The 27,312-nt window shown below is 34.3% G+C and overlaps 1 protein-coding gene and 1 pseudogene across 1 annotated transcript in view; both read left to right on the top strand.

Annotated features, from left to right (window-relative positions):
* COL24A1 (collagen type XXIV alpha 1 chain) overlaps window positions 1-27,312 on the top strand; it is a 354,783-nt gene that overhangs the window by 64,317 nt on the left and 263,154 nt on the right. Inside the window, exons 11-13 of the mRNA XM_063105785.1 lie at window positions 1,760-1,804; window positions 21,925-21,978; window positions 25,730-25,774. Coding sequence (XP_062961855.1) covers window positions 1,760-1,804; window positions 21,925-21,978; window positions 25,730-25,774 — 144 coding nt within the window. The remainder of the gene's footprint in view (window positions 1-1,759; window positions 1,805-21,924; window positions 21,979-25,729; window positions 25,775-27,312) is intronic.
* Window positions 23,605-23,739, top strand: LOC134385272 (U2 spliceosomal RNA; annotated as a pseudogene).

The following is a 27,312-nucleotide window of genomic DNA, read 5'->3' as shown; positions in this document are numbered from 1 at the left end:
CATATTGTATACACAGACACATATACACACGAAACATATATATGAAAAAATGATTAATTCTGTCTGCATTATTCTTAGATTTCCTGCTGAGATTCAGGGAAGCTGCTGAAGTTTTAGAAAATAATTCTCCTCCTATTTTTAAAAAAGGATGACTATATTATGTAAAGATAAATAAAGCCCTAATGAAATGAGTCCTCTTGCTTACCTGTGAATTCTTTTTTGATAATCAGAGACATAAGTATTTATCAAACACTGTTGACTTAAAAGCAAATGGATTATTTCAACCAGTGATATCTTCTAACTTATATGTATGTACTACCAATCTCAAGCTACATGGTTCTGACACATTTCTTAGTCTCTAAGACCTGTAAATGACCATGAGTCTCGAAGTGATTATATCAAGTAGGATGCTTTAGACAGCAAGTAACAGAAAACCTCAACTCAAACTGCTTAAAAATAAGGAAATGTGAATAAGGATGATGATGGTAATAGCAAATGATTTATTGAATGGTTATATATTTGCAAGGCACTATGCAAATAGGTTATATGTATTAACTCCTTTAATACTCTCAAAACCTAATGAGGTAAGTAATACTTTTATTCTCATTATAGATGAAGAAAAATGAAGTACACACAGAGAAAGTAACTTAGACTATATACAGGTAGTGTCTTAGTCTGTTTTGTGTTGCTATAATGGAGTACCACGGACTGAGTAATTTGTAAGTAATAGAAGTTTATTTGGCTCATGGTTCTGGAGGCTGAGAAATCCAAGACTGAGGTACTGGCTCTTGCAAGGGCCTTCTTGCTGTGTCAGCACCACGCTCTTCCAGTGAGCTAACCGGCCATCCCTATATGGGATCCGAACCTGTGGCCTTGGTGTTATCAGCACCGCACTCTCCCGAGTGAGCCACGGGCCGGCCCTTGCTGTGTCATCCCAAGGCAGAAGGGCAAAGAGAGGGCGAGAGAGAGAGAGCAAGAGATTGAACTTGCAACCACAGGCCCTTTTATAACAATCAACATTAATCCATTTTTGAGGATGGATCCCCCATGGCCTAAACTCCTCCCATTAGGCACCACCTCCCAACCCTGTTGCATTTGGGATTAAGTTTCCAACACATGCTTTTGGGGGAACACATTCAAACCATAGCAGGTAGTAAAGAGCAGAGTCAGTGTGTGGATACAGGTTCTGGCCAAAACCTGGGTGCTTAAGTATATTACCATTCTGCTTCTTCTATGACCAGAAATACGTAGGTTAGATGAGATCTAGGTACGAGATGATCTTGGGCATGGTGATATCATCATCTTTCTCTTTCCTCTGTCTTTCCCATTCTTGGCATTACCCTAAGAGTTTCTCATATGATTGCAAGATTACTAGTGAAAGGGTTAAATGTGTCCTTGTTTATATCCAGACAGGGAGAGAAGGATATGGAAAGGAGGGCATCATCCCTTAGGTATGGAAAATGACACCTTCCTGTTTGTCTGTTTGTACCAACTTTAGTAGTGTGCCCACATCTGGACAAATAATTTTCACCAGAGGAATAACAGGATCCCATTTGGAAATAAAGACAGGGTAGATTCCTGAATAAAATCAGGATTATACTTTGAAAGAGGAAATCAGGATTATGTTTTGAAAGAGGAAAGAAACAGTTAATTTCTGTCTTTGGCATACTTTATTAATTGATATTTGGAAAAAAAAAGATCTGTAGTATCTAGCTTATTCATTCAATAAATATTTACTTTTGACTTTTCTATATTCTAGGGCATTCCTGGAATCCGTGGAAAGAAGGGACTTAAGGGAAGACAGGTAAATTGATTCTTGTTTCAGATTCAATTTAGACTAATATAATCTAATTATATGTTTATTTCTCATTGCTTAAAATATGAATGTAGATTTTTCTTTTGTTGTTGTTCATAATCCATCCCATTTAATAGAGTTTAATTTTTACCATTTTAATGGTTTATCAAATAATACTTGGCGATTGTAAAGGAAAATTTAAAAATAACTCTAAATTTAATACTTCTAACCCATTTACTACTATACCAGTGGAAGAAACCCTTATCTCCATGGCAAGGAGCTAAAACGTCACAGAAAATATATGAACAACTTAAAACACTAATGGCACCAGTCAGCCTATTTTACATGAACAAATGTTTTAGAGGTTCAACCTCATGTTCTGGAGGTTTTTAAAATGCCTGCCTCAGCTCTTAGCTCAGAGATGAGTTTGCTACAGATTTTTATATTTTCAGATTTAAGAAAGTCAAGGAAAGTGAATTATACTAAGTAAAATAATAATTTCAGACATGGGAGGAAATTTTTGACATCATTCAATATCCCGTTATTTAACAAATGAGAAAACTGTGGTCCAGAGAAATATCCTTAGGTTGTCCTGGCTAAGTTAATATATAGCTAATTAGCCACTTGCTTTATACTTGTGCTGTTAATATACCTATTCAAAGACATTTTTTAGGGTAAGACATTCTGTGCCATACTGTGTTCCATAGTCTAAGGGAAAAAATTGAGTTTTTCATAACAGCTTTTCTAAAATTTTGGAATACTGAGTAAAATCTTAACGATAATGCTGAAGGATTATAGATCTCACCAGAATATTCAAATTGTTTTAAAATATTTTATGTTTGAGCTTTGCACTATTACTTGAAAGTACATTAGAGTGAGTATTAATGTCACCATTATGTAGGTGAGGAAAATGAGGCTCAGAGACATTAAGAGACTTGCTCAGAATCACATACTAATGTGGTAAAATCAAGAATTGAGCACAGATCTTCTGAATCGAAATACAGAATCCTTTCCCTTACTCCTTAGATATTTCTGCTCTCTTCTTCTACTTATGCTGCTTGGGAGAGACATGATTTGTTTTTTCATGACATTTGGCGAAAGTGTTATAAAGTTATTTTAAAGCAAGAAATTGGTAAAAGGCCACAAAAACTGATTACAATGTGTAAGTTTGAATATACTAATTATCTTGATTTGAGCATCACATATTGCACACAGGTATTGATATTCAACACTGTACCTCACAGATATGTACAATCAATTATGTTTCAATAAATAAAGTTTTACTTTAAAGATTTTAATGTATTAAGATAAACTTACCAAACTGTCAAGAAAGACAAAATAGGCCTTTCAAACATTTTGCTGTCCTGCATTTATATTGAACTTTAAAGCTAATCTTACAATAATATAACAGAAACTATTATCAGTATTGCCATCATCACCATTTTTTTATTTTCAATCACTGTGTAAATGTTTTGTATGCCCTCTCATTTGATTATACTCTATTATACTTGAATATGTTGGTATGTTATTTCTTTGAGTTTTAGCCCTCAAATATATACTCCAACAGAAATACTTCTCCATTTATCGCATGTCCAACTTCTAATCTTAATATGCAGATCTGGGCCTTCTCAAAATTGACAGTTTATAAAGTTTATCTTCTTTATTCTTATCCCCTCCATTCTTTGTCTTAAAATTTTTCCATCCTCCTCCTATCAAAATATGCCATCAATTAAAGAACTAAGAAAATCATTTATGGTAGTATATAAATTACTTCCAATGCTTAAAATTCTGCCTTACCCATTAGTAATTACTTTAAGTGTATAAAGTCTTAAGAGAAAATAACTGCAATGATGGAATTTTGTACATTGGTGAGTAAGTCGAGTATTTTCTCAAAGCTCCTGTTATCTATCACTTAGGTAACCACCAATTTCATTTATTAATATGGATGGTCTTATATAGATATTAACTTGATCTAGGCATTGGCAATGTATAGGTACTTTCTAGTTTCTTAGTCCACAATGAATTATAAAATTATCTAGGGAAATTTATAGATAACTTCTGGTTCCTTACTTCCTAGGGAATTATAAAATTATCCAAAAGGATGGAATTCAAAAAGGGTGTTCAGGAAAACTGGAAAAATAGTGAAGGAAATGATTACTGGGCCCTTTATTTGCACTATTGTTTACACTGAAAAATTTGCAAAGTTTTTTTTTTTTTTTTTTTAATTTTATTTTGTCGATATACATTTTGGCTGATTATTGCTCCCCATCACCAAAACCTCCCTCCCTTCTCCCTCCCCCCCTCCCCCCCAACAATGTCCTTTCTGTTTGCTTGTCGTATCAACTTCAAGTAATTGTGGTTGTTATATCTATTGCTTTAAAATATATGCATTTGTAATAGATTTAGAACCTTAGAAAAATTATATTTGAAAAACACATGCATCCCATTTTTCTTAACTAAATTTTATAATAGGAAATCTGTCTGGTGCTCCAATATGTCATGTATGCTATATGTGCTTTTTCTTGCTTTTACCACAAAATGATGTGGCCATATTTATAAGGAAAATATGAGCACTTAAAGGAAGATACAGTTACAGCCACAAGTCAGATTATGGCAAATGTGACCTCAGAGACTGTTCCAGAATATTACTCTGTGTATAAATGTTCCACCTTATTCTTTCTGTTTATTATAAATAAAATCATCTTCAAATAACTTTGACTTTAAGGGCAAACGTATTAACATGGGAAATTATATATCATAGGGTACTTGTATTTCAATTTACATGATTAAAATTCCATGAGAAGCATAGTATACTATTTTAATATCAATAGTAGTATAATAGTATACTATTTATAGTATTTTAATAACAATAAAAGGAAATAAAACAATAGTATACTATTTATACTATTTTAATAAAAATAAAAGGAAAAGATCTTTTGATAATATTTCTACTTTCTGGCATGGAAAGTATTAGGTGTGTGCAATATGAATATGGCCATTTTCTCTTGGTAATTTATTAAATTATGTGTACTATTTGTTGTCGTATGTGAAGTACATATTCAAATACAGAGGCAGAATTAAGGGATTTCAGGCCATCATAAAGATGTCAGACACCTAAACATGTGAAAGAATAGGACAGAAACCTGCAAATGCTGAAATCTGAATGTGCCAATATCTAAGAAAATTTTGGTTGTGCATATGTCAGACTGTTGTTTCTAATTTCCTGCTGATTTAAGAGCTATTTAGAAGTTTCGGTTCATGTTTCTTTATAGTACTGCTGTGTGGATCTCACATTATTTCATTTTCTATCATTAGTAGCATAATATTAAAAGATGTATTTTATTAAAATTATCACTCCAGTTTAATTATTATTATTATTATTATTTTTGTCATTTTTTCGTGACCGGCACTCAGCCAGTGAGGGCACCGGTCATTCCTATATAGGATCCGAACCCGCGGCGGGAGCGTCGCCGCGCTCCCAGCGCAGCACTCTACCGAGTGCGCCACGGGCTCGGCCCCTGTTTAATTATTTTTAAGTAATCTTTCTGGGTTTTAAATGAGAGTGTTTCCTCAAATTTTAGGTAAATGGAAGTACTCTGTCTTTTGAATATGGAGCATAATTCAGTTTTAAATACTTAATATAGCATAATTTATAAAACAATTGTTTTAAAAATTAAAACTTAGAGAACTCTAAGTTTTATGTAATATTTTATACTTAGATTTTTAAAGTCTCTGAAATTAAGGCTAGAAACTGGTAAAAAAAAGTTACTTTACTTTCTGTACTATGTATGATTTCAAACACTGACATTCAGTATAGCAAAGGCACTGGCATGAAGATCTTCAAAATCTGAGTTCGGCTCGTCTTTCTAAACATTAATCAGGAAAAGCTTCTTTGGATTGCTTAGTTGGGTTCTTAGCTGTGTACTAAAACTCCATGTTTGATGTGAATAGTTTAGAAAAATATTAATTGGCATCATATCACAGATACATGTAGCACAGAAACACATACTTATAATATAGAGTAATAAAAGTCTTGTCCAAAATTGTCCAATGAGTTAATAATGTTATTAAGCTTAGATTTGGGAAGATGTTGCTATAAATCACATGCACTCCTGGCCGAATGATCACTCATTTGCCTGAGTGAACACTATGCATGGAATTAAGTTGTGAACAAACTTAGTGGTATCTGTGTTTTTTCAATGAAATTATAGACTAACAAGTAAGAGGTATCTTCTTCTAGACGGTATAAATATATGAATGCCACTGAAATGGACATGTTATAAAACAACATTATTTTGGCTATTGAAGAGGTAATTTGGGGTTTTTTTTTTGTTACTTTTTTCTTTTTTTACATTGAGACATAATTGATTATACATGTTAGTGGGATACAGAGTTGAATATCAGTACCTGTGTACAATATGTGATGATCAAATCAGGACAATTAGCATATTCATGATTACAAAATGTCAGCATTCTTTGTGTCCATTAACCAATTTCTCTTTAAGCCCTCCTCTCCCTTACCCACCCAAAGAGGTAAATATTTTTTAAACAGAGGTAATTATTTATTATTTAGCCTTATATTGGTATTTTCAAATTTAGCATTTATGTTAAAAGTTGTTTCTATTTAAATCTTACTTCCCAGAAAACTATTTCACCCCCAAAATAAAACATTGTGTTTATTCAGTTTTTAAGGATTCACTTGGTACTTATAATGATTTTTCTTTCCAACTAGGACCATTACTTTGAAGTAGCAGAACTGTTTTTGTTTTTGTTAGGAATTTGGTATATTTTAGGATTAAAGAGTATTAAGAAATAGTAATATTAACAAATCTATTTGTTCCTTGATCATTGGCATGCAAGATTCTTTTTCTTCCTTGTATTATAAGCTGTTCTTGATTTCAGGATCTTAACATAAGTTACTTGCTAATCACTATGATTACTTTTAAAGACCTCATGAAGTCATAGTTACAGACTAGTCAATTTACTCATGCTTTTGGATATTGAAATATTATTCTTACCTCTCCCACTTCTTCCCTCTTGCATTTCTTACATGTCACAATTGGATCAAAACCCTTATTGCCAATTCATATCAGAAGACACCCATGGGGCTCTAGGTGCCTTCAATAAAACTAAACTTTGAAAAGGGAGAAGCCCAAGAGGCTATTATTAATTCATCCTTTTGCTCTCTATCTGTGGATATTTGAGTTCAACTAAGGTTCATTCTCCAGAGATCTCAGATAAAAACATAGTAGGCAATCTTTATAGGTCAGGGCTCTTATGTGCGTTACTGTCTTCATTTGAGAAGCTTCTTGGAACATATCTGATATGACCCAGATTCTTTAAAAGCATAAAACCATCCACTGATTCTTAATAGAAAGGAAGAACACTGTTTTTTAAAAAATAGGGAGCCAGGGAGAGAGGATTTATATGTATTTGATACCTTTAGATTTCATATATATTATACCTTATTTCAAGTAGTTTCCTGTTTAGTGCAAAGTTTTCAAACCTCATTCTATACTGCCACAGTCAAGAAATTCTATAGTTGCTTTAAAAAAGCCTCTTGGATTGTTTCAATCAGTAGTCTCTTTCTTGTAATAAGTTGGATATGCACATGTATATGGCTCTGCAGACCTAAAAAATTTGTCAGAACTCATTTGCCAGAATTGAGGATAGACATGAAATTGGAGACTGGATTTATTCTCAACAATACCTAGAAAATTGTTGTCAAAATATGTGTTTCTCAAGGAGTATTTTCATATCTGATAGGAATAGGTTATATATAATCAAATATATTACATTTTTAAAATAAACTTTATTTTGTATATTTGAGGCTTACAACATTATGTTATGGGATACATATACATATCGTAAAATGGTTACTTAAGTGAAGTAGATTAACATATCTCTTATTTCACACAGTTAATATTTTGTGACAAGAATAGCTAAAATCTACTTATTTAACAAAAATCCATAATATAATACAATTTTATTAACTTTAGTCCTCATGTTGTACATTAGATTTCTAGACTTGTTCATCCTACATATCTTTTCTTTTGTATCCTTTGACCTACATTTTCCTTTCTAACTCTCTTACACCCACCCCACCACTGCCCATGGTAACCAGTGTTTCATTCTCTATCTTTATATTTGAGCTCATTTTTTAATCTACATATAAGTGAGATCGTGCAATATTTTTCTTTCTGTGTCTGGCTTATTTCACTTAGCATAATGTCTTCCAGGTCAATTTATGTTGTGGCAAATGACAGGATATCCTTCTTTTTTAAGGCTGAATAATATTTCATTGTATATCTGTACCACATTTTCTTTATGCATTTGTCTGTTGATGGCCTTTTAGGTTGTTTCCATATCTTAGCTACTGTCAATAAAACCGCAACAAATATGGTAGTGCAGATATATTTAAGAGGTGGTGATTTAATTTCCTTTGAGTGCACCCTCCAAAAAGGGATTGCTGGGTAATATGGTAGTTCTATTTCATCTTTAGGAACCTCCATACTGTTTTCTATAATGGCTGTACCAATGTATATTCCCTCCAACACTGTTATATTTAAAGTTCGACAGAGAACGAAACTACTCAGTTGTCTTCCTATGAAGATAAAAATATCACAACCTTAGAATGGTGGGCAAAATAATAACCTTAAGGCATCCAAATTTCGGAGATGTTTATTTTTCTGACTATAGAGAGGAGTTTCTCTTCCTCTTTTCTCATATATCCTTCTATTAGAAGAGTCTGTTTGAAGTAAACTGTATTTTGGCTTCTAACTTTGGTGTTAGAATTTCAGAAAATAAAATCCTTCTGTTTGACATCTGTTGTTAGTTTCTATCTTTAGCCCAAGAAAATCTTAAATACATATTGTACAATAATGTCTCATATGTGCATTTTATGGAGAATTTATAGACAGTGTTTTCTTTGTCTCAGGAAAAAGTTGCAGTTAATTCGTTTATAAAGAAAGTTCTACTGTTGCTAGAGCATTATGAAAACTTGGCATTAATTTTTTTTTTCAATTTGAAGAGTATTTATTGAACACCCACTTTGAACCTGCCAGGTGCTTTATATGCATTACCTAATTGATTCCTCACAGGGACTATTAATTATCCCCATTTTTATTTTTATTTTTTAAATTTAATTTTATGTTGTCAATATACAATGTGGTTGATTCTTGTGGCCCATTACCAAAACCTCCCTCCCTCCTCGCTCTCCCCCCTCCCTCCCAACAACCTCATATCTGTTCACTTGTCATATCGACTTCAAGGAATTGTAATTGCTTTGTCTTCTTCCTGCCCCTCCACCCCCAATTTGTGTATTTATTTATTTATTTTTAGCTCCCACAGATAAGTGAGAACATGTGATATTTCACTTTCTGTGCCTGACTTGTTTCACTTAATAAAATTCTCTCTAGGTCCATCCATGTTGCTGCAAATGGCAGTATTTCATTCTTTTTTATAGCAGAGTAGTATTCCATTGGGTAGATATACCACAGTTTCCTTATCCACTCATCTGGTGATGGACATTTGAGCTGGTTCCTACTCTTAGCTACTGTAAAGAGTGCTGCAGTGAACATTGGAGAACAGGTATACCTTCCACTTGATGATTTCCATTCCTCTGGGTATATTCCCAGCAGTGGGAGAGCTGGGTCATATGGTAGATCTATCTGCAATTGTTTGAGGAACCTCCATACCATTTTCCATAGAGGCTGCACCATTTTGCAGTCCCACCAACAATGTATGAGAGTTCCTTTTTCTCCGCAACCTTGCCAACATTTATCATTCACAGTCTTTTGGATGTTAGCCATCCTAACTCGGGAGAGATGGTATCTCAGTGTGGTTTTGATTTGCATTTCCCGAATGCTGAATGATGTTGAGCATTTTTTTCATATGTCTGTTGGCCATTTGTATATCTTCCTTTGAGAAATGCCTATTTAGCTCTTTTGCCCATTTTTAAATTGGATTACTTTTTTTTGTTGTTGTTGTAAAGTTGTTTCAGTTCCTTGCATATTCTGGATATTAATTCTTTGTCAGATGTATATTTTGCAAATATTTTCTCCCACTCTGTTGGTGGTCTTTTAACTCTGTTAATTGTTTCCTTTGCTGTGCAGATTTTTAGTTTGATGTAATCCCATTTATTTATTTTTCTTTTGGTTGCCCATGCTTTTGGGGTCATATTCATGAAGTCTGTGCCCACTCCTACTTCCTGAAGTGTTCCTCCTATGTTTTCTTTAAGAAATTTTATTGATTCGGGTGTATAGTTAATTCTTTAATCCATTTTGAGTTGATTTTAGTATATAGTGAGAGGTATGGGTCTAGTTTCATTCTCCTGCATATGGATATCCAGATATTCCAGCACCATTTTCTGAAGAGGCAGTCTCTTCCCCAGTGTATAGGCCTGGTGCTTTTGTCAAAGATCAGATGGCTGTAGATGTGTGGGTTGATTTCTGGATTTTCTATTCTATTCTATTCCATTGATCAGTGTGTCTGTTTTTATGCCAGTATCGTGCTGTTTTGGTTATTATAGCTTTGTAGTATAGTTTAAAGTCAGGTAGTGTTATGCCTCCAGCTTTATTTTTTTTGCTCAGCATTGCTTTGGCTATGTGTGGTCTTTTGTTATTTCATATAAATGTTAGTATAGTTTTTTTCCATTTTAGAGAAAAATGTCATTTGAATTCTGATGGGGATTGCATTGAATTTGTAAATCACTTTGGGTAGTATGGACATTTTCACAATGTTGATTCTTCCAATCCAAGAGCATGGGATATCTTTCCATCTTCTTGTGTCCTCTTTAATTTCTCTCAGCAGTGGTTTGTAGTTCTCATTATACAGATTTTTCACATCCTTGGTTAACTCTATTCCTAAGCATTTTATTTTTTTGGTGGCTATTGTAAATGGGCAAGCTTTCTTGATTTCTCTTTCTGCATGTTCACTATTGGAAAATAGAAATGCTAGTGATTTTTTTGTGTTGATTTTGTATCCTGCAACTTTGCTGAAGTCATTTATCAACTCCAAGAGTTTTTTTGTAGAGGCTTTAGACTATTCAACATATAGGATCATATCATCTGCAAACAGGGACAGTTTGACTTCATCTTTTCCAATCTGGATGCCTTTTATTTCCTTCTCTTCTCTGATTGCTCCGGCTAGTACTTCCAACACTATGTTGAATAGGAGTGGTGAGAGTGGACATCCTTGTCTAGTTCCTGTTCTTAAAGAAAAAGCCTTCTGCTTTTCCCCATTCAGGATGATATTGGCAGTGGGTTTATCTTATATGGCTTTAATTATGTTGAGATACTTTCTATCTATACCTAACTTCTAGAGAGTCTTTATCATGAATGAGTGTTGAATTTTATCAAATGCTTTTTCAGCATCTATAGAGATGATCATATAGTCTTTGTGTTTAATTTTATTGATACGGTGTATCACATTTATTGATTTGCATATGTTGAACCAACCTTGCATTGCTGGGATGAATCCCACTTGATCATAGTGTATAATTTTGCATTATGTGTTGCTGTATTCTGTTAGCTAGTATTTTATTGAGGATTTTTGCATCTATATTCATCAAGGATATTGGCCTGTAGTTTTCTTTTTTAGTTGTATCTTTACCTGGTTTTGATATCAGGGTGATGTTTGCTTCATAAAATGAGTTTGGGAGAATGGCCTCTGTTTCAATCTTTTGGAATAGTTTGTAGAGAATTGGTGTCAATTCCTCTTTGAAGGTTTGGTAGAATTCTATTGTGAATCCATCTGGTCCTGGGCTTCTTTGTTGGGAGCCTTCTGATAACAGCTTCAATCTCTTTTATTGTTATTGGTCTGTTCAGATTTTCTACATCTTCTTGGCTCAGCTTTGGGAGCTTGTGTGTGTCCAGAAATTTATCCATTTCCTCCAGATTTTCAAGTTTGTTGGCATATAGTTGTTCATAGTAGACTCTAATGATTCCTTGTATTTCAGAGGTATCAGTTGTAATCTCACCTTTTTCATTTCTAATTTTTGTTGGTTGGGTCTTCTCTCTTCTTTTCTTAGTTAGCCGTGCTAATGGTTTGTCAATTTTATTTATCTTTTCAAAAAAACAACTTTTTGATTCATTGATCTTTTGTATCATTTTGGGGGTTGCAATTTCATTAACTTCTGCTCTGATCTTAATGATTTCTTTCCATCTGCTAACTTTGGGTTTGGATTTTTCTTATTTTTCTAGTTATTTAAGGTGAAGTATTAGGTTGTTCACTTGCCATCTTTCCATTCTTCTGTAGAAAGCATTTAATGTGATAAATTTCCCCCTTACTACTGCTTTTGCAGTACCCCACAGGTTTTGGTAAGATGTATCATCATTTTCATTAGTTTCAGCAAAGTTTTTAATTTCCTGTTTGATTTCTTTTTGGACCCCTATGTCATTAAGTAGAATGGCGTTTAATTTCCATGTGTTTGTATAGTTTCCAGGATTTCATTTGTTATTGATTTCTAATTTTAATCCATTGTGTTCTGAAAAATTACATGGGATAATTCCAATTTTTTGAATTTGTTGGGACTTGACTTGTGACCTGACATGTGATCTGTCCTGGAAAATGACCCATGTGCTTATGAGAAGAATGAATATTCTGAGGTTGTTGGATGGAATGTTCTTCAGATATCTGCCAAGTCCAATTGGTCTAGAGTATTGTTTAGATCTTGTGTTTCTCTGCTAATTCTTTGCCTAGATGATCTGTCCAATATTGATAGTGGGGTGTTCAGGTCCCCTGCTATTATGGTATTAGTGTCTATTTCCTTCTTTAGGTCTAATAGAATTTGCTTTATAAATCTGGCTGCTCTGACATTGGGTGCATATATATTCATGACTGTTATGTCTTCTTGATGGATCAATCCTTTTATCATTATGTAGTGGCCCTCATTATCTCTTTTTATGGTTTTTAGTTTAAAGTCTGTTTTATCAGATATAAGAATAGCTACTCCAGCTCGTTTTTCATTTCTTTTTGCATGGTAAATCTTTTTCCATCCTTTCACTCTTAGTCTATGTGAGTCTTTATAGGAGAGGTGGGTCTCTTGAAGGCGGCATACAGTTGGGTCCTCCTTTTTAATCCAGTCAGCCAGTCTCTGTCTTTTGATTGGAGAATTTAATCCTTTTACATTAAGAGTTGTTATTGAAAAGTGTTGGTTTAATCCTAGCATTTTATTGATTTTTCTTTGGATGTCTTAAGTGCCTTTATTCTTTTCTTTCTGATTTACTGTTTGTCTTCTGTATTTGTTGGTTTCTTGGATTGTGGATAAACTTTTTTTTTTTCTCTTCATTGTTGGCATTTTTATTTTACTATTGGGTTTTGATTTTTCTTGAGTTTTTCTGGCAGTGGTAGTTACTTTTCAGGTACCAAACCCAGTATTCCCTTGAGAATTTCTTGTAAGGGTGGTCGTGTGGTAGTGAACTCCCACAGTTTTTGTTTGTCTGAGAAATATACTATTTGCCTTTCATTTCGGAAGGATAGCCTTGCGGGGTAGAGTATTCATGGCTGGCAATCTCTGTCTTTTCATATTTTGAATATATCATCCCATTCCTTTCTGGCTTTTAGGATTTATAATGAAAAGTCTGATGTTAGTCTGATTGGGGCTCCCTCATAGGTGACTTGATGCTTCTCTCTTGAAGCTTTTAATATTCTCTCTTTGTCTCTGAGTTTTGCCAGTTTGACTACAACATGTCTTGGAAAAGACCTTTTTGGGTTGAATATAGTTGGGGATCTTTGAGCTTCCTGAATCTGAAGATCTGTGTCTTTTCCAATAACCTGGGAAGTTTTCTGCCACTATTTTGTTGAATATGTTTTCAATCTAATCTTTTCCCTCCCCTTCTGGAATACCCATGACTCGGATATTTGAGCACTTAAGGTTGTCTGATATCTCTCTTAGATTTTCTGCAATGTTTTCAATTCTTTTTTCTTTTGTCTGCCTGTGTTATTTCAAACAGCCCATCTTCAAGGTCAGAAGTTCTCTCTTCTGCTTCTGCAAGCCTGCTGGTTAAACTCTCTGTTGTGTTTTTTATTTGGTTGAATAAATTCTTCAGCTTGGCAAGCTCTGCTACATTCTTTTTCAGGGCATTGATTTCCTTGTACATTTCTTCTTTCAGATCCTGTATACTTTTCCTCATTTCATCGTGTTGTCTAGCTGAGTTTTCTTGTATCTCATTTAGTTTCCTTAGAATTATCACTCGAAATTCCTTGTCTGACATTTCAAGGGCTTCTTGTTCTATAGGATCTAGAGCTTGCGAGTTATTACCCTTTGGTGGTGTACTTTCTTGATTTTTCATATTTCTGTTATCTTTCCTTTGATGTTTAGTCATTGTGGCAGGGGATTTCAAGGTCCTCTGTTTCAACACTATTGTCTGGCTAAGATCCTGCTGGGTCTGCCAATTTGGCATAGCTGCCTCAGTGTCTGCTCGGTTGCCCACTGGCACCTCAGGTGCATGGTCACCTTGGGTCTTGCACCTCTCCAGGGAGGTGCCTCTCTGGTCGGTGCGCACTTGGCCAGGCTGGGGATGGAGTTCGGCAGCGGCAAGTCCTACCTGCTCGGTCGCGTGCTGGTACCATGGGGTGCGTGGTCTCTGTGGATCTCAGGCCTCTCCGGTGGGGTGCCTCTCTGATGAGCATGCACTCGGCCATGCTGGGGATAGAATCCAGTGGCGGTGAGGTCTACCTCTGTCATTAATTTTTAGGTGATGCTGCCTCTTTCAGGAAAAATGTATTTTCTGGATTCTACTTTATGGGTCATAGTCTGTAGTAACTCTAGTTGGCTAACTATAGTATAACAAAATGCATGGAAGTTTCTAGGACTTTGAATTAACCTCACCCACAATGTTGGGATAGGCACTGAGAAGAAGTACTCTTAATGAACTGCAGCTGGTCATTCACAGGAAGTCCAGGCAGAGCATGATGTGACACCAACAGGTAGACATTTAGACGGGCGATTATTTTCAAGGTGGATAACATATGGGAAAACTCAGACAAACTTCTAGGTTATCAAAATCAGAAGTGCGAGTACATATATGGCAATTAGGCCTAGCTTGGGTTTAGGGACTGTATGATCTATGAGGGAAAGTGGCAAGAATAAGATGGGACCCTTGTCATTGAGGGATAGAACATGATGTTGTATACCAAATATAGTTTTGGAACACAATAAAAAGGCAGATTCCAGTTTTCAAAACTGGGTGCAAGGTGGTAACCAGTTTTGAAAGTAAGGCAGGACCTTTACCTGAGAACTGAGGCTCAGATTAGCACTAAATCTGCCTTGATGCTGAGTCTCAAAGATTAGACTAGAACTACTCAAATTCCTACTGAAGTTTAGTATTATTATCAATTATGAGGATAGGGTTGATGCTTGAAATGTTGATCAAATTGTCCTAGCTGTGAGTAAAAGAAGGGTGCAGAGACCAGATCTCCACAGAGTACTTCACACTCCGGCCTTGTCCTACAGTGATCTTGTTTCATTTTTGAAGGATTTTAAAATACCAGTATTTCTTGCAAATCGAAACCACATTGAGATATCATCTCACCCCAGTTAGACTGGCTGTTATCTAAAAGACTGAGAATAACAAATGCTGGCAAGGATGTGGAAAAAAAGGAAACCCTCCTACATGGTTAGAAGGACTATAAGTTAGTGCAGCCATTATGGTAAACAGTATGGAGGTTCCTCAGACAACTACAGATAGAACTGCCATATGATCCCACCATCCCACTTCTGGGTATATAACCAAAGGAATGGAAATCATCGTGTCTGCACTCTCATGTATCACAGATCTATTTACAGTAGCCAAGATGTGGTACCAACCTAAATGTCCATTGATAGACAACTGGATAAAGAAAACGTATATATACGCAATGGAATACTACTCAGCCATAAAAAAGAATGAAATTCTGCCATTCACAGCAACACGGATGAACTTGAAGAAAATTACTTTAAGTGAAATAAGCCAGGCACAGAACGAGAAATACTTCATGTCCTCACTTATTAGTGAGAGAGAGAGAGAGAGAGAGAGAGAGAAAGAGAGAGAGAGAGTGAAACCACAATAAAATGCTGAACTTTCAGAAAGAGAGAACAGACCTGTAGTTACTAGAGGTGGGAAAGGGTGAAGGGGAGTGGGGTTAGGGAGTAAGTAGGCAAGGGACACAAAGAATAATTATGATTTGTAATGATGAACATGCTAATAATAATGATTTGATCATCATATACTATACATAGATACTGATAGTCAATTCTGTACCCCATAAATACATATAATCAAAAACAAATAAGTAAATAATTTTTAAAGAAAAAAACCCAGGTATTTCTTTGTAATATGTATTTATATGTAGTGTAGAAGTAAAGTCTAAGTTTCGTCTTAGTGTTTCTAATCCTAGACAAGTTAGTCTGATCTTCTCTTTTCAGTGCTAAGTCTTTGAAAAAGAGGACTTTGTTATTGTCAGTAATGCCTGTTTAGTGTGTATACCTTCTACGATAATTTTAATTTATATCTATTTTAGATTGAACATGTTGCTTCTAAATCTTATTCTAGAAGGAACAAAATATGTCCTCTAGAAGAATTTTGCATTGCTTTTATTTTTAAAAATTCTGTAAACGTAGTTATTGTAATCATTTTATGGTTATTTTTTTCCTTGTTTTTTCCTAATTATTTTATATGCATTATTTTTGTAATTTCTTTGTAGAGCTAGGAAAATAATTCTTTCACTAGGCACCCTAAACAAGAAGTTTCCCACTGTTTTAAGATATGTAAATATACTACCAAATATAGTATCTATGAGTGGTCTAAATAATAACACTACATCTATATTCTGGCACACCAACTCAAATACACTCCTTTTGGTCTTAGCGTTTGATAACTACCATGTTAATAACAGTACCATTGTTAGACTCAAGCAAGAGAGAAACTTGCTCTCAGCTCTGCTCTTTAGAGGGTCCTGCATATCACAAACAAATACAATAAATGTATTAATAAACACTCGAGTGCCCCATCACTCAGGATCTAACCCTTAGCACTGGCATAGCATGCCCCATAATACTAGACAATACTACTCTTGTTACTCTGTATTAGTTATCTATTGCTATGCAACAAGTTAGTGATTTAAAACAACATGTGTGTATTATTTCTTATACTTTCTATAGATCAGGAATTTGGTAGTGGTTTAGCTGGGTTGTTATAACTCATGAGGTTGCAGTTAAGATTTAGGCTAAGGCTGTAGTCATCTGAAGGCTTGACTGGGGCTGTAGGATCTGCTTTTAAGGTGGCTCACTTACTGGCTGGCCAATTTGGGGCTAGTTGTTGGTGGGAGGCCTCACTTCTTACCCATCAAAACCTCTCCACAGGCCTACTTGAGTGTCTTCAAAACACGGCTTTGGCTTCCTCTAGAGTGAGTGGTCCATGAGAACAAGATAGAAGCTGTAATGTCTTTCATGACCTAGCCTCGGAAATTACACAATATCACTTCTATATTCTGCTGGTCACATAGGCCAGCTGTGATTCAAAGTGGGAGGGGAATCTACAAGAACATGAATAAGAGGAAGCAAGAATCATTGGGGTCCATCACTGAGACTGGCTACCACAGTTTAATAATGTTTAGGCTTCAGAGAACTTCTTCACATCTCTTGCCAAAATCTTCATGTATGAATCTACGAAGGTTTGCAGGTGGTACTATTGCTGACATTGGAGATAGAAATTGCTTAGGATTGTGGTGAGGATTTGAGCAGGCAGTAGAAGCATATAGGCAAGAGGAAAGATAAATTATCTAATTTTCCTCTCAGCATGAATGCAATAGAATCTTGCATGATGAAGTATTGTTTCCTAGTCATTCAATGCTTGTTTTTTCTGTCTTCTCTTTTTATTCTGATTTATGGTTCCAGAGGTAGTAGGATTAATGTGATATTTGCCACTGTTGCACTTGGAGACTGAGAAACATTTTGCATTATGAAACAATTCATATTCTTAAATTTGTATTTATATAGGTATAGACACAAAATTCATGAAGCATGATAAAAATTCTTTACATTGTTAACTATATGGACATAAAATGCTAGAATAATAAAGTTTAAAAAATATAGATATTTAATAAGATTAAGTCAAAATTTTTAAAAAGTAAATCTAAACATTTTAATATTTTAAATTTTGATATTTATTAATTATAGTTTGTAATAGAAAATAGCAGTAGAAAATCTTCAAAGAGATGATCTACTTAAATTTTTAAAAGTTGGAAACAATGTCAGTAGTCTTATATTGAGCATTATGTACAGTAAAAATTGCAAATAAGACTTTATACATTCCATCTAAAGATTTAATTGCCAATTTTTTGTTTGTTTTCTATTTCTGCTGCTACATGACAAATACCAAAAACTTAGCAGCTCAAAATAGCACCTATTTATTATCTCACAGTTTTCATGGTTCAGGAGTCCAAATATTACTTAACTCGTCAGCTCAGGGTATAAAGTTGCAATCAAAGTGTCAGTAGAGCTGTACATGAAGGACTGACTGGGGAAAAGTTTACTTTCGGGCTCATCCACATTGTGGGAAAAATTTATTTCCTTGAAGGTGTAGACCTGAGGGCCTGGTTTTTTGCTGACTCTTGGCAGTAGCCCATCCTCACGTCCTATGGACTGTCCATAGTTCCTAGAGGTCACCCACAGTTCCTCCAACACAGTTGCTTACTTCATCAGCTTGCAAGGAAAGTCTCTAGCTCCAGGCTGCTAAGACAGAGTCTTATGCAGTGTAACATAATCCCAGAGTGACATCCCATCACCTTTGCTATGTGCTATTTGTTAGATGAAGCAAGTTATAGGTGCTACCCACGCTCTAAGAGAGGATCCTATACCAAAGTATAAGCACCAGGAGGTGAAAGTCGTTAAGGATCATCTTAAAGTCTATCACACTGATCAGTGGAAATGAACAAGAAAATTATTTACAACTTGAAGAGATCAATATGTCATATTCTTTATAATATCTTATATAAATAAATTATATATATAAAATTTTATGACTCATCAAAGCATTGAAAATGTAAAAAAGAGAACTATATACAACACAGAAGCAACAATGCAACTCTGACATGCCATTAAAAGATGAAGATTACATTCCTGAAATTGGCAAATTGAGCAAGAAAGCCAAAAACTCTGGAGCTTTCCTATCTCTATTGGATGGTAATCCTGGAAAATGGCCATTATATCCTTTGGCAGTGTGAGGGTATTTCTAGGAAAGCACAATTTGATTTAAATTAATGATTATAATTCTCTACTAGGAGAATATGACAGAAAATAATTTCATTTTGCAAAAAAATTCTTTCAAGTGGAGAAAGAAAATGTAATAATTGTCTTTTGTACTCTAAAATCAAAGGCAAAGTATTTTGTCACTACTGTTCCACATTTCACAACCGATTTTGAAGGTCATTTTTTGGCAATGAAGATATGTGGCTGAAAACATTTAGGCTCATGATCAAAAGAATACAGAATGTTGCCTGTAATATAAAAGAACAATATGCATGTAGTTACTAGAGTTGAAATAACAACTGAATAAACAGCAAACAGACAATGAAATATTCAACAATATAAAACACTGGCATGATATTCTTTAAAAGAAATTATTACGTGTTCAATATACAGTCAAGTATAATGATACATTTTGTGGCATTAACCCTATATAGTATTTCATAAGACAAGAAAAATTATCTAGATTTAGTAGAAATTATTTCAAAAATTGATGAGGCAATGATCAACACGTGAAAAGGATAAAAAAAATAAAATAAATTATCTCTATCTATAGTAGAAAAATAAAAATGAAATGAAATGTTTAATGGGAAATAAAGTGAGAGGACAAATAATACATAAAAAAATTAAAAGTAGATAGTACTCAGCTCAACTAAATTGTTTCAGGGGCAAAGTCAAGATAAACAATTAATACTTATATATGTTGTTGAATTGCTAGAACAGGAAATTGAAATTAACAAGTATTTTATTATTTTTATGCTGGTTGTAGAAAGTACAGGTTGTGTTATAAGTGAAGAACTGATAATAGTTCTCTTTCCTCTTCCCTCTCTTCCCTCTCTTAGATGAGGAGAAATCACTAATTTTATGGAAGGCAGAGCTGGAGAGCAGCCTCTCCGACGGTATTAGGGGGGTGGACATTAAGTCCTAAATAGCACATCCTCTGGGCAATCCTGAGTGTGTACCCAAGGATGTTTTTGGCAGTCCCGCTGCTTGTGCAGATGATTAATTCTTGGTTTTTATTTTGTTTTTAAGAACAACTTTAAGGAGCTATCATTCACATACCATAAAATTCACCCTTTTAAAGTGTGTAATTCAGTGATTTTTAGTATATTCACAATTCTGTAGCCATCACACTGTCTAATTTTAGAACATTTTCATCACCCCCAAAAGAAATCCTGTACTCATTAGCAGTCATTCACCATTCTTCGCCCACATCACCAGCCCTAGGCAACCACTAATCCACTTTATATTTCTGTGGATTTGCCTATTCTGTATGTTTCACATTCATGGAATCATGCAAAGTGTCCCCATTCCTTATTATTTCACTGAGGTTTCTGGAAAACTTACTTATGATTTATCTAAAAAAAAAATCAATAATCTCTAATGTTTCAAATTTATTACAGTATTTTTCCTCTACTTTTTCCATTACCTGTGCATCATAAATACTCTCATATGTCCATATTAGCTCATACTGAATAGAATGATGTATTGCAGATTCATAAGCTTGTTGACAACAGAATTTCACTTCCAAGTACAATGAAAGCAAAATGCCTGCTTGAACTTCAACTGACTTTGAAGGGTGTATGGCTACAATATGTTTCACTACACAGATGGTTTTTAAATTATCCTCTGATTAAGAATAAGAGAAACTGTGCTTCTAGTATGAATTAACTATGTTTGGGAAACATCAGACTTTTCTTTCCAAAGTTAAACTATCTTTTAAATTTAACCCATTCACATTTGTGCTGGGGAAGCCAGTAATTTTTTGTAATCAGTTAAGCATATAATATTTAATATTGGCTTACTTAAATAAAGAAATTGTAAGAATCTAATGATGTACTTTTATTTTTATTATGACTTTTTAAAATGAATATTATTAGAATGTTTATCATAGTAAGTCTTATAAACTATTTTAGAAAGTAGCCTTTTAAAAAGTGAGTTTTAAAGTTGAGAAATTCAATGATAATTCATCAGGGAAAAACTTCAGCATATAAAGTAAAAGTAGCTGAGTATTGAGTTATATTGCAATAGAATTTATAATGACAAAGTTTCTTCTTTTACTACCTTTCATGATTTTGCAGTGTAGGCATTTGGGAAGCTTTAATTTTCAGTGGCACCAAATTTTATGTTTGCAGTGTTTATGTGTATTATGTTTTTTCCCCAGTAAAATTGTACTTAAAGGACTTTTTGTTTTACAAATTGAGTCTTGGAATGACGAGTTTAAGTAGTCAGTATAGCGTAGTAGAAAGAGCATGGACTCTGGAATCAAACTGCCTCTGTTCAAATCTCAGTCCTCCCATCTCTAGTGGCCTAACCTATGCAAGTGACTTAGTCTCTCTGCGCTTTAATTTTCTCAACTGCGAAGTGAGGATATTAATAATAATTGAAAGACCTGTTGTGAAGATGAAATGAAGTGTGTACATATAATAATGTGTATAAAGCCCTTTGTACATGGTAAGTACTTAATAATATTAGCTATTTCATTCTCTATAGCTATAGGAACAATGTGAAATAGCAGAGATAACTAGTGGATTGGTCAGCTAAAATTCTCGGTTATGTTCCTTCTCGTTCAGTGATTCTTTTATGTAATAATGAGCTAATTTTTGTCTTCTCCAACTTAGCTTTCTACATATATTATGTGGCATGTAAAATAACTTTTAAAAAATATAGAAATGCTGTACTTAAAATCAATGAAGTATTATGTAAAAATAATGCAAGTGTTTGTTGCATTTCCATTTAGGGTTAGAAAACAAATATTTTCTATTACTAAATTCTTTTTTATAAAATACAGCAAAAATGCCTGATCAGTGTGAAAGCATAAAAACATAAAAGAAAACACAGCAGAAATGAATTCTTTATATACTTTAGTTTTAATAGCAATCTTACTCTTTCCCTATACCAGGGTTTTCCAGGTGACTTTGGAGACAGAGGCCCTGCTGGTCTTGATGGCAGTCCTGTGAGTACGTTGTGAAGTTTCAACCTTGCATTCTAACATCATTTATATTCCATAGCAACTGCACTTGCAATCCTCCTCATACATGTGTATAAGAACTGTTGGCCAGACAGTTTTCATACCCCTGTGCACACTCCAATTTATGATTTTTACAACATGGGAAACAAGCCAAAAATGTTTTGGATAAATTCTATCATGGTGTACATTTATTAAAATTAATTATTTTGACCTTGTTAAAAGTGACTGCGTAAGTAGAATATTAAAAAATATATGATAAAAATACTGACTTTTATACATGAAGATACTTACAAGTCTCATGTAAAAATTATATACTCAGTGATTGCTCTTTTTTTTTTAAAGAAAAACTGTATTTTTTGACATAAACTTTAGCAAGGTCAAGACACTTTTGTAAGTGTTCATACCAGCCATTTAGTTTATGCATAAAGAACTGAGGGTCCTGGGAAGTTAACCATATCAATACAATCTTTTTCACATTATTAAGTGAAGAAAAATGGGTGCCTTTTAAAGATTTTTTTAAGATTAGAAAACAAGAAGTGAGAAGAAGCTAAAGCAGACCTGTAAGTTGGATGACTAATGATTTTTCTATTGAGACTCTCACGAAATTGCCCTTGTTTGATGAGAGGAATGAGCAGGAGCATTACTGTGGTGGAGAAGGATGCTCTGATGAGGGTTTCCCAGGCATTTTTCTGCTAAAGCTTTGGCTAACTTTCTCAAAACATTCTCATAATAAGCAGATGTTATAGTTCTTTGGTCTTCCAGAAAGTCAAGTAAAATGCCTTGAGCATCCCAAAAAACTTGTGGCCATGAGGACCTTTGCTCTTAACCAGTCCGCATTTGCTTTGACTGGACCACTTCCATCTCTCAGTAGCCATGGCTTTGATTGTATTTTGTCTTCAGGATCATACTAGTAAAGCCATGTTTCATCTCCTGTTATAGTTATTCAAAGCAATGCTTCAGGATCTTGATCCCACTTGTTTAAAAATCCCTTTGAAAGCTCTGCTCTTATCTGCAGCTGATCTGGATGCAACAGTTTTAGCACCCTTTGAGTGGAAAATTTGCTGACTGTAATTTTTCAGTCAAAATTGTGTAAACTGAACCAATTGAGATGTCTATGGTGTTGGCTATTGTCTCTGCTGTTAATCATTAGTCCTCTTCAATTAGCGCACCAACAAGATTAATTTTTCCTTGCAAATCGTTGTGGAGTGATTGCTTTTTTTGACTCAGACCTGTCATTGAGCCACCTTACTTCTATGTGTGTTATAGAGAAGTCTTTTCTACTTTGAGATTATTCAGGTATTGATGTTCAGATTGGGGAAGAGTTACCATTCTAAAGTTAGTTCAACTATATTATCTAAGAATGATGGTGTATTGTTGTTTTTTGACACTAGGTAGAAATAGCTTCATTTTTTGCTCTCAGAGCATTTGAGAGTTATCCTCCAATCTATAATAATACACATATTCATTTCATAAGATTTTAAAGTGGATTAGAATCAATCATAAAACCCTTGTAGCTTAAATTAGGAATTGTTTCCATATTCAGGCATATGTAAATCACTAGCCTAAAGAGTCTGAAACTAGTTTCCTTTTTTACATCTCTTTCCAATTTATATCGCTTCTCGGCCTTTTGGCTAAGATCAAGTGTGTAGTATCTTTCCAATTTATAATTGTATTAACTAATTCAGTGAATTTAGCCAAGATTTCACTTGTTATAAAGCATGGCAGATAGAGAAGAGTAGAACTGATTTCCAAAAAGTTGTTAAACACTTGAATGATGTTTTAAGTAGGATGTTTACCATCTTTTTCTTTACAATAATTCTGGGGAGGTTCCCATTTCAAGCATAATAAAGGAAGCATTATTTCTTTTTTAAAAAATACCATTTGTGTACCATAGTTTGAAGCCATCTTTTTAAACTTTTTTGTCAATTACATATACATGAAGTCTGTTAGGGTTGGACTCCTACAATATTTAAAACTTTCTTTTTGAAATCTGCTCTTCCTTTAAAATACAATGGAATAAGTTTTGAAGAACACTTTGAGTTTAAAAACTTTTAAATGCAAGAGTGAACTAGATATTTTTTGTTTATTTGTTTATAATTCTCTATAGTTTATACTATGCCTTTGTTTCAAAACAGGATTTGAAAAGAAAAAAGGAGAGACTGTAAACAATGTGATACTGACATGGAGTAGATTAGGAATTATGTTAAAGACTATAAATAAAGTATGATGACAATGAGTTCAAAAAACTGATCATAAATCAACTGGAAAAATTAATATTGATAATTATAATCTTATATGAGGGTACTTCAAAAACTTTGTAGAAAAATTGAATTGAAAGTTATTATGAATCTTTCCAGAAATTTTTTGATGTCCCCTCATTTTTATGTAAGTAAATTTAACAATGTTGATAATTTCTTACATTGTATAATGTTTTTAAAAAATTTTCAAAACCTTTTATCCATATGAAATTTTTCTTTGTGAACTTTACAACAATGAGAACAAATATTTCTGTTTTATAGTTGAGAAAAGTGAAGCTTAGAGAACTTAAATGATGTACATCAAAAGAGTTGATAGGATTCTAAACTGAAAATGTTCTTCTAACCCTATATTCTGACCACCTATTTTTTCATGTAATACATAGGCTAGTTATATCTCTAATGTTGAATACTGATGGTGATGGCAGAGGTAGGGTCTAGGGAGGCCTAATGGCTGGCCTCAACCCACCCCATTCTCTTACCAGGTTCGTGACTCTGCCACAGGAAAGAATTTAAGGGCAGAGTCACAGTAGAGAGTGAGAACAAGTTTAAGAAGTACTCCCCAGAGAGAGTGCGGGATAGCACAAGCAAGAAATACTTAAAGTTCAGTACAGAGTGCAGGCTGGCTCAAGAGAATGAGCAGCTGTTTGCTGAAAGTGAGTTTGATACAAAAAGAAAGAAATACACGCTTCACAGGCAGAATGCAGGCTGGCTCCAGGAGAATGAGCAGCAGCCCCGCCTTCTGGGATTCAGCTTTTATAACTTCGCTACCTAACGGATATTCAACTAAAGGGGGTGGTGGTTCCCAGTTGTGTAACATTAGTCTTGCACATGCTCAACTGGTCTCTTCCTGGAGCATGTTCATTGGTCAAATTCTATCACATGCACTAGGCATATTCAAGAATATTCTGTGCTCCCTAGCACCTCTATTGGAAGGTCATTCAACTACCAGTATTATATAACCCTTGTCTACTGGGCATGCCCCACCACTGGGTTTGCATAAGCCAGCCCCTTGTGGTCTCATTTACCCTGTGCTGGTCCTGAAAATAGGTCTAACTGGCAACAGTAGCTTTCCTCTAGGGGAGGACCCAGAGGAGGGGCCTGAGACCTCAGGGAGTGGCTTGAAACCCAGAGGTGTATCCTGAAACTCACGCCCAGGGAAACTGAGCACTTCCTATATCAATAGGATTTACATCTTTTATTAAATACATAGGAGGTGCAGAGAATTCAGTATCCTAGGCTAGGTTGTAGTCCTCTCATCCAAAAGCATAGAGCCAAGGGCGCTTTTGAAAAACATAAACTGCCTCCATAGATTTGTACTTTTCAGGAGAATGCAAAGAGTAGGGAAGTTTCAGAAGATAGCAGTAGTAGAAGGTAAATTTTGAGATATTTTTTTCCCCAAAATTGTTTTCATCTTTATAAAATACCTTTAGAAGTTGGGAATCATATTTAATAAATTTTCCACATTTCTTTTATGATAGGGACTTGTAGGTGGCATTGGACCTCCAGGATTTCCTGGGCTTAGAGTGAGTACCAGTAAATATCATGATTCTTATAAAATATTTTGTCGTGTAATTTATATTTGTTAGATGTGTTTTAAAAATGTAGGAAAATGAGAAGTTTTTGTATCATTATTGGATATCAACCTTGCTCAAATGTGTTTTTCAACCAGATATGAAAATTAGACCAGTAGTTTGAATCAAAATATTAATTATATGTTATGATAAGCTAAAATAATGATAGATTTTATAGATTTACATTTATGTGTATATACCTGTCTCATTAAAGGATATTTAATCAAGACTCAGTTTCCTGAAAAGTAGAACAGCTGCTTCTTTCCTTTCATATAGTTTTCCATTCCATCTGATCTGGAGAGAGACAGAGCTAAACAAAAACACAGGGTAACTGTAGACTTTTCTTTATGGAATATAACTGAATAAATGATTAGGAAAACTATCCTGAACAAAGGTAGGAGCTAGACTTCACCGATGCCATTAGACATTTCAATACCTAATGTATTTATTATACTGAAAGTACAAGTGATTATATTATTTGTCCACATCACTTTTTATATAGTGAATTCAACTCAGTTTTGTTGGAGTTTCTGATGTAGGCAAAGAACGGTTTAGTAAAAACAATTCTGTGGAGACTAAAACAATGTAGTCCAGATATGTAGCTTTCTCATAAATTTTAGATTATGCATTGCAGTGAATAGACTACTACTTCTGATATATCTTCATAAATATATTTCTCTCAGTCAAGCCTAGTATTCATGACAGGGATATATGCATTGCAGATATTTTACGTAGATTTAGAGCCATATGCTTTAGCATTCAGCTAATCTAAAGGCAGGATTGACATATGTTATGAAAGGTAAGTAGTCTAATGAGAATAGAGTAAAAGTAAACTGCCTATATCTATACACAAGTGAGATGTGACCATGGGCAGAGGTACGATTTTCCTTAAAAATCAAGTGAGAGCTTGCTCTAACATGTAAAATGGGTAATTAAGACTCCAGAGTTTTATACCATAATATGTAGCCACAATATTTTTAGTCTAAATTTGAACACAGGTCTTCTGACCCCAATTTCAATGCTCTGTCCCTTGCCTTCAACTGCTATAAAGCACAAGGTGATGATTTGGTCAAAGAATTGTCAGGTGGTAAAACTGAGGTCAGTATAACAAGTTTTAACTTGCCATCTTTACATTACTCAAATACATGAGTATTTGAAGAACCAACTTAGTCAAAGAACCTAAGTTGGTCTAAGACATGTGAACTTTTCTCTTATGTAATATTGACAGTATTAGTAGTAGTAGTAATAAAATTATCAATACTTCTTCACATTTATATATTTAGGATTTTCTATGTACTAGCCACAACTATTATTTCATTTAATTCTCAGAACAATCCATGCCCACTTAGTTTATAGGTGTTTGAGCCCAGATTTAAAGCCAAGTGATCTAAATTCAGAGTCCAAAATTCTAACTGTTGTGCTATATCACCTCTGTAAAACTTATAACACCTTAAAATGTATATTTATCTACCTTATGAGATTCCTTTGGT

Source organism: Cynocephalus volans, chromosome 8, assembly GCF_027409185.1.
Source record: "Cynocephalus volans isolate mCynVol1 chromosome 8, mCynVol1.pri, whole genome shotgun sequence".
Lineage (NCBI taxonomy): Eukaryota > Metazoa > Chordata > Mammalia > Dermoptera > Cynocephalidae > Cynocephalus > Cynocephalus volans.
Note: the sequence above shows the minus strand (reverse complement) of the source record. Positions and strands in the feature narration are given on the sequence as shown.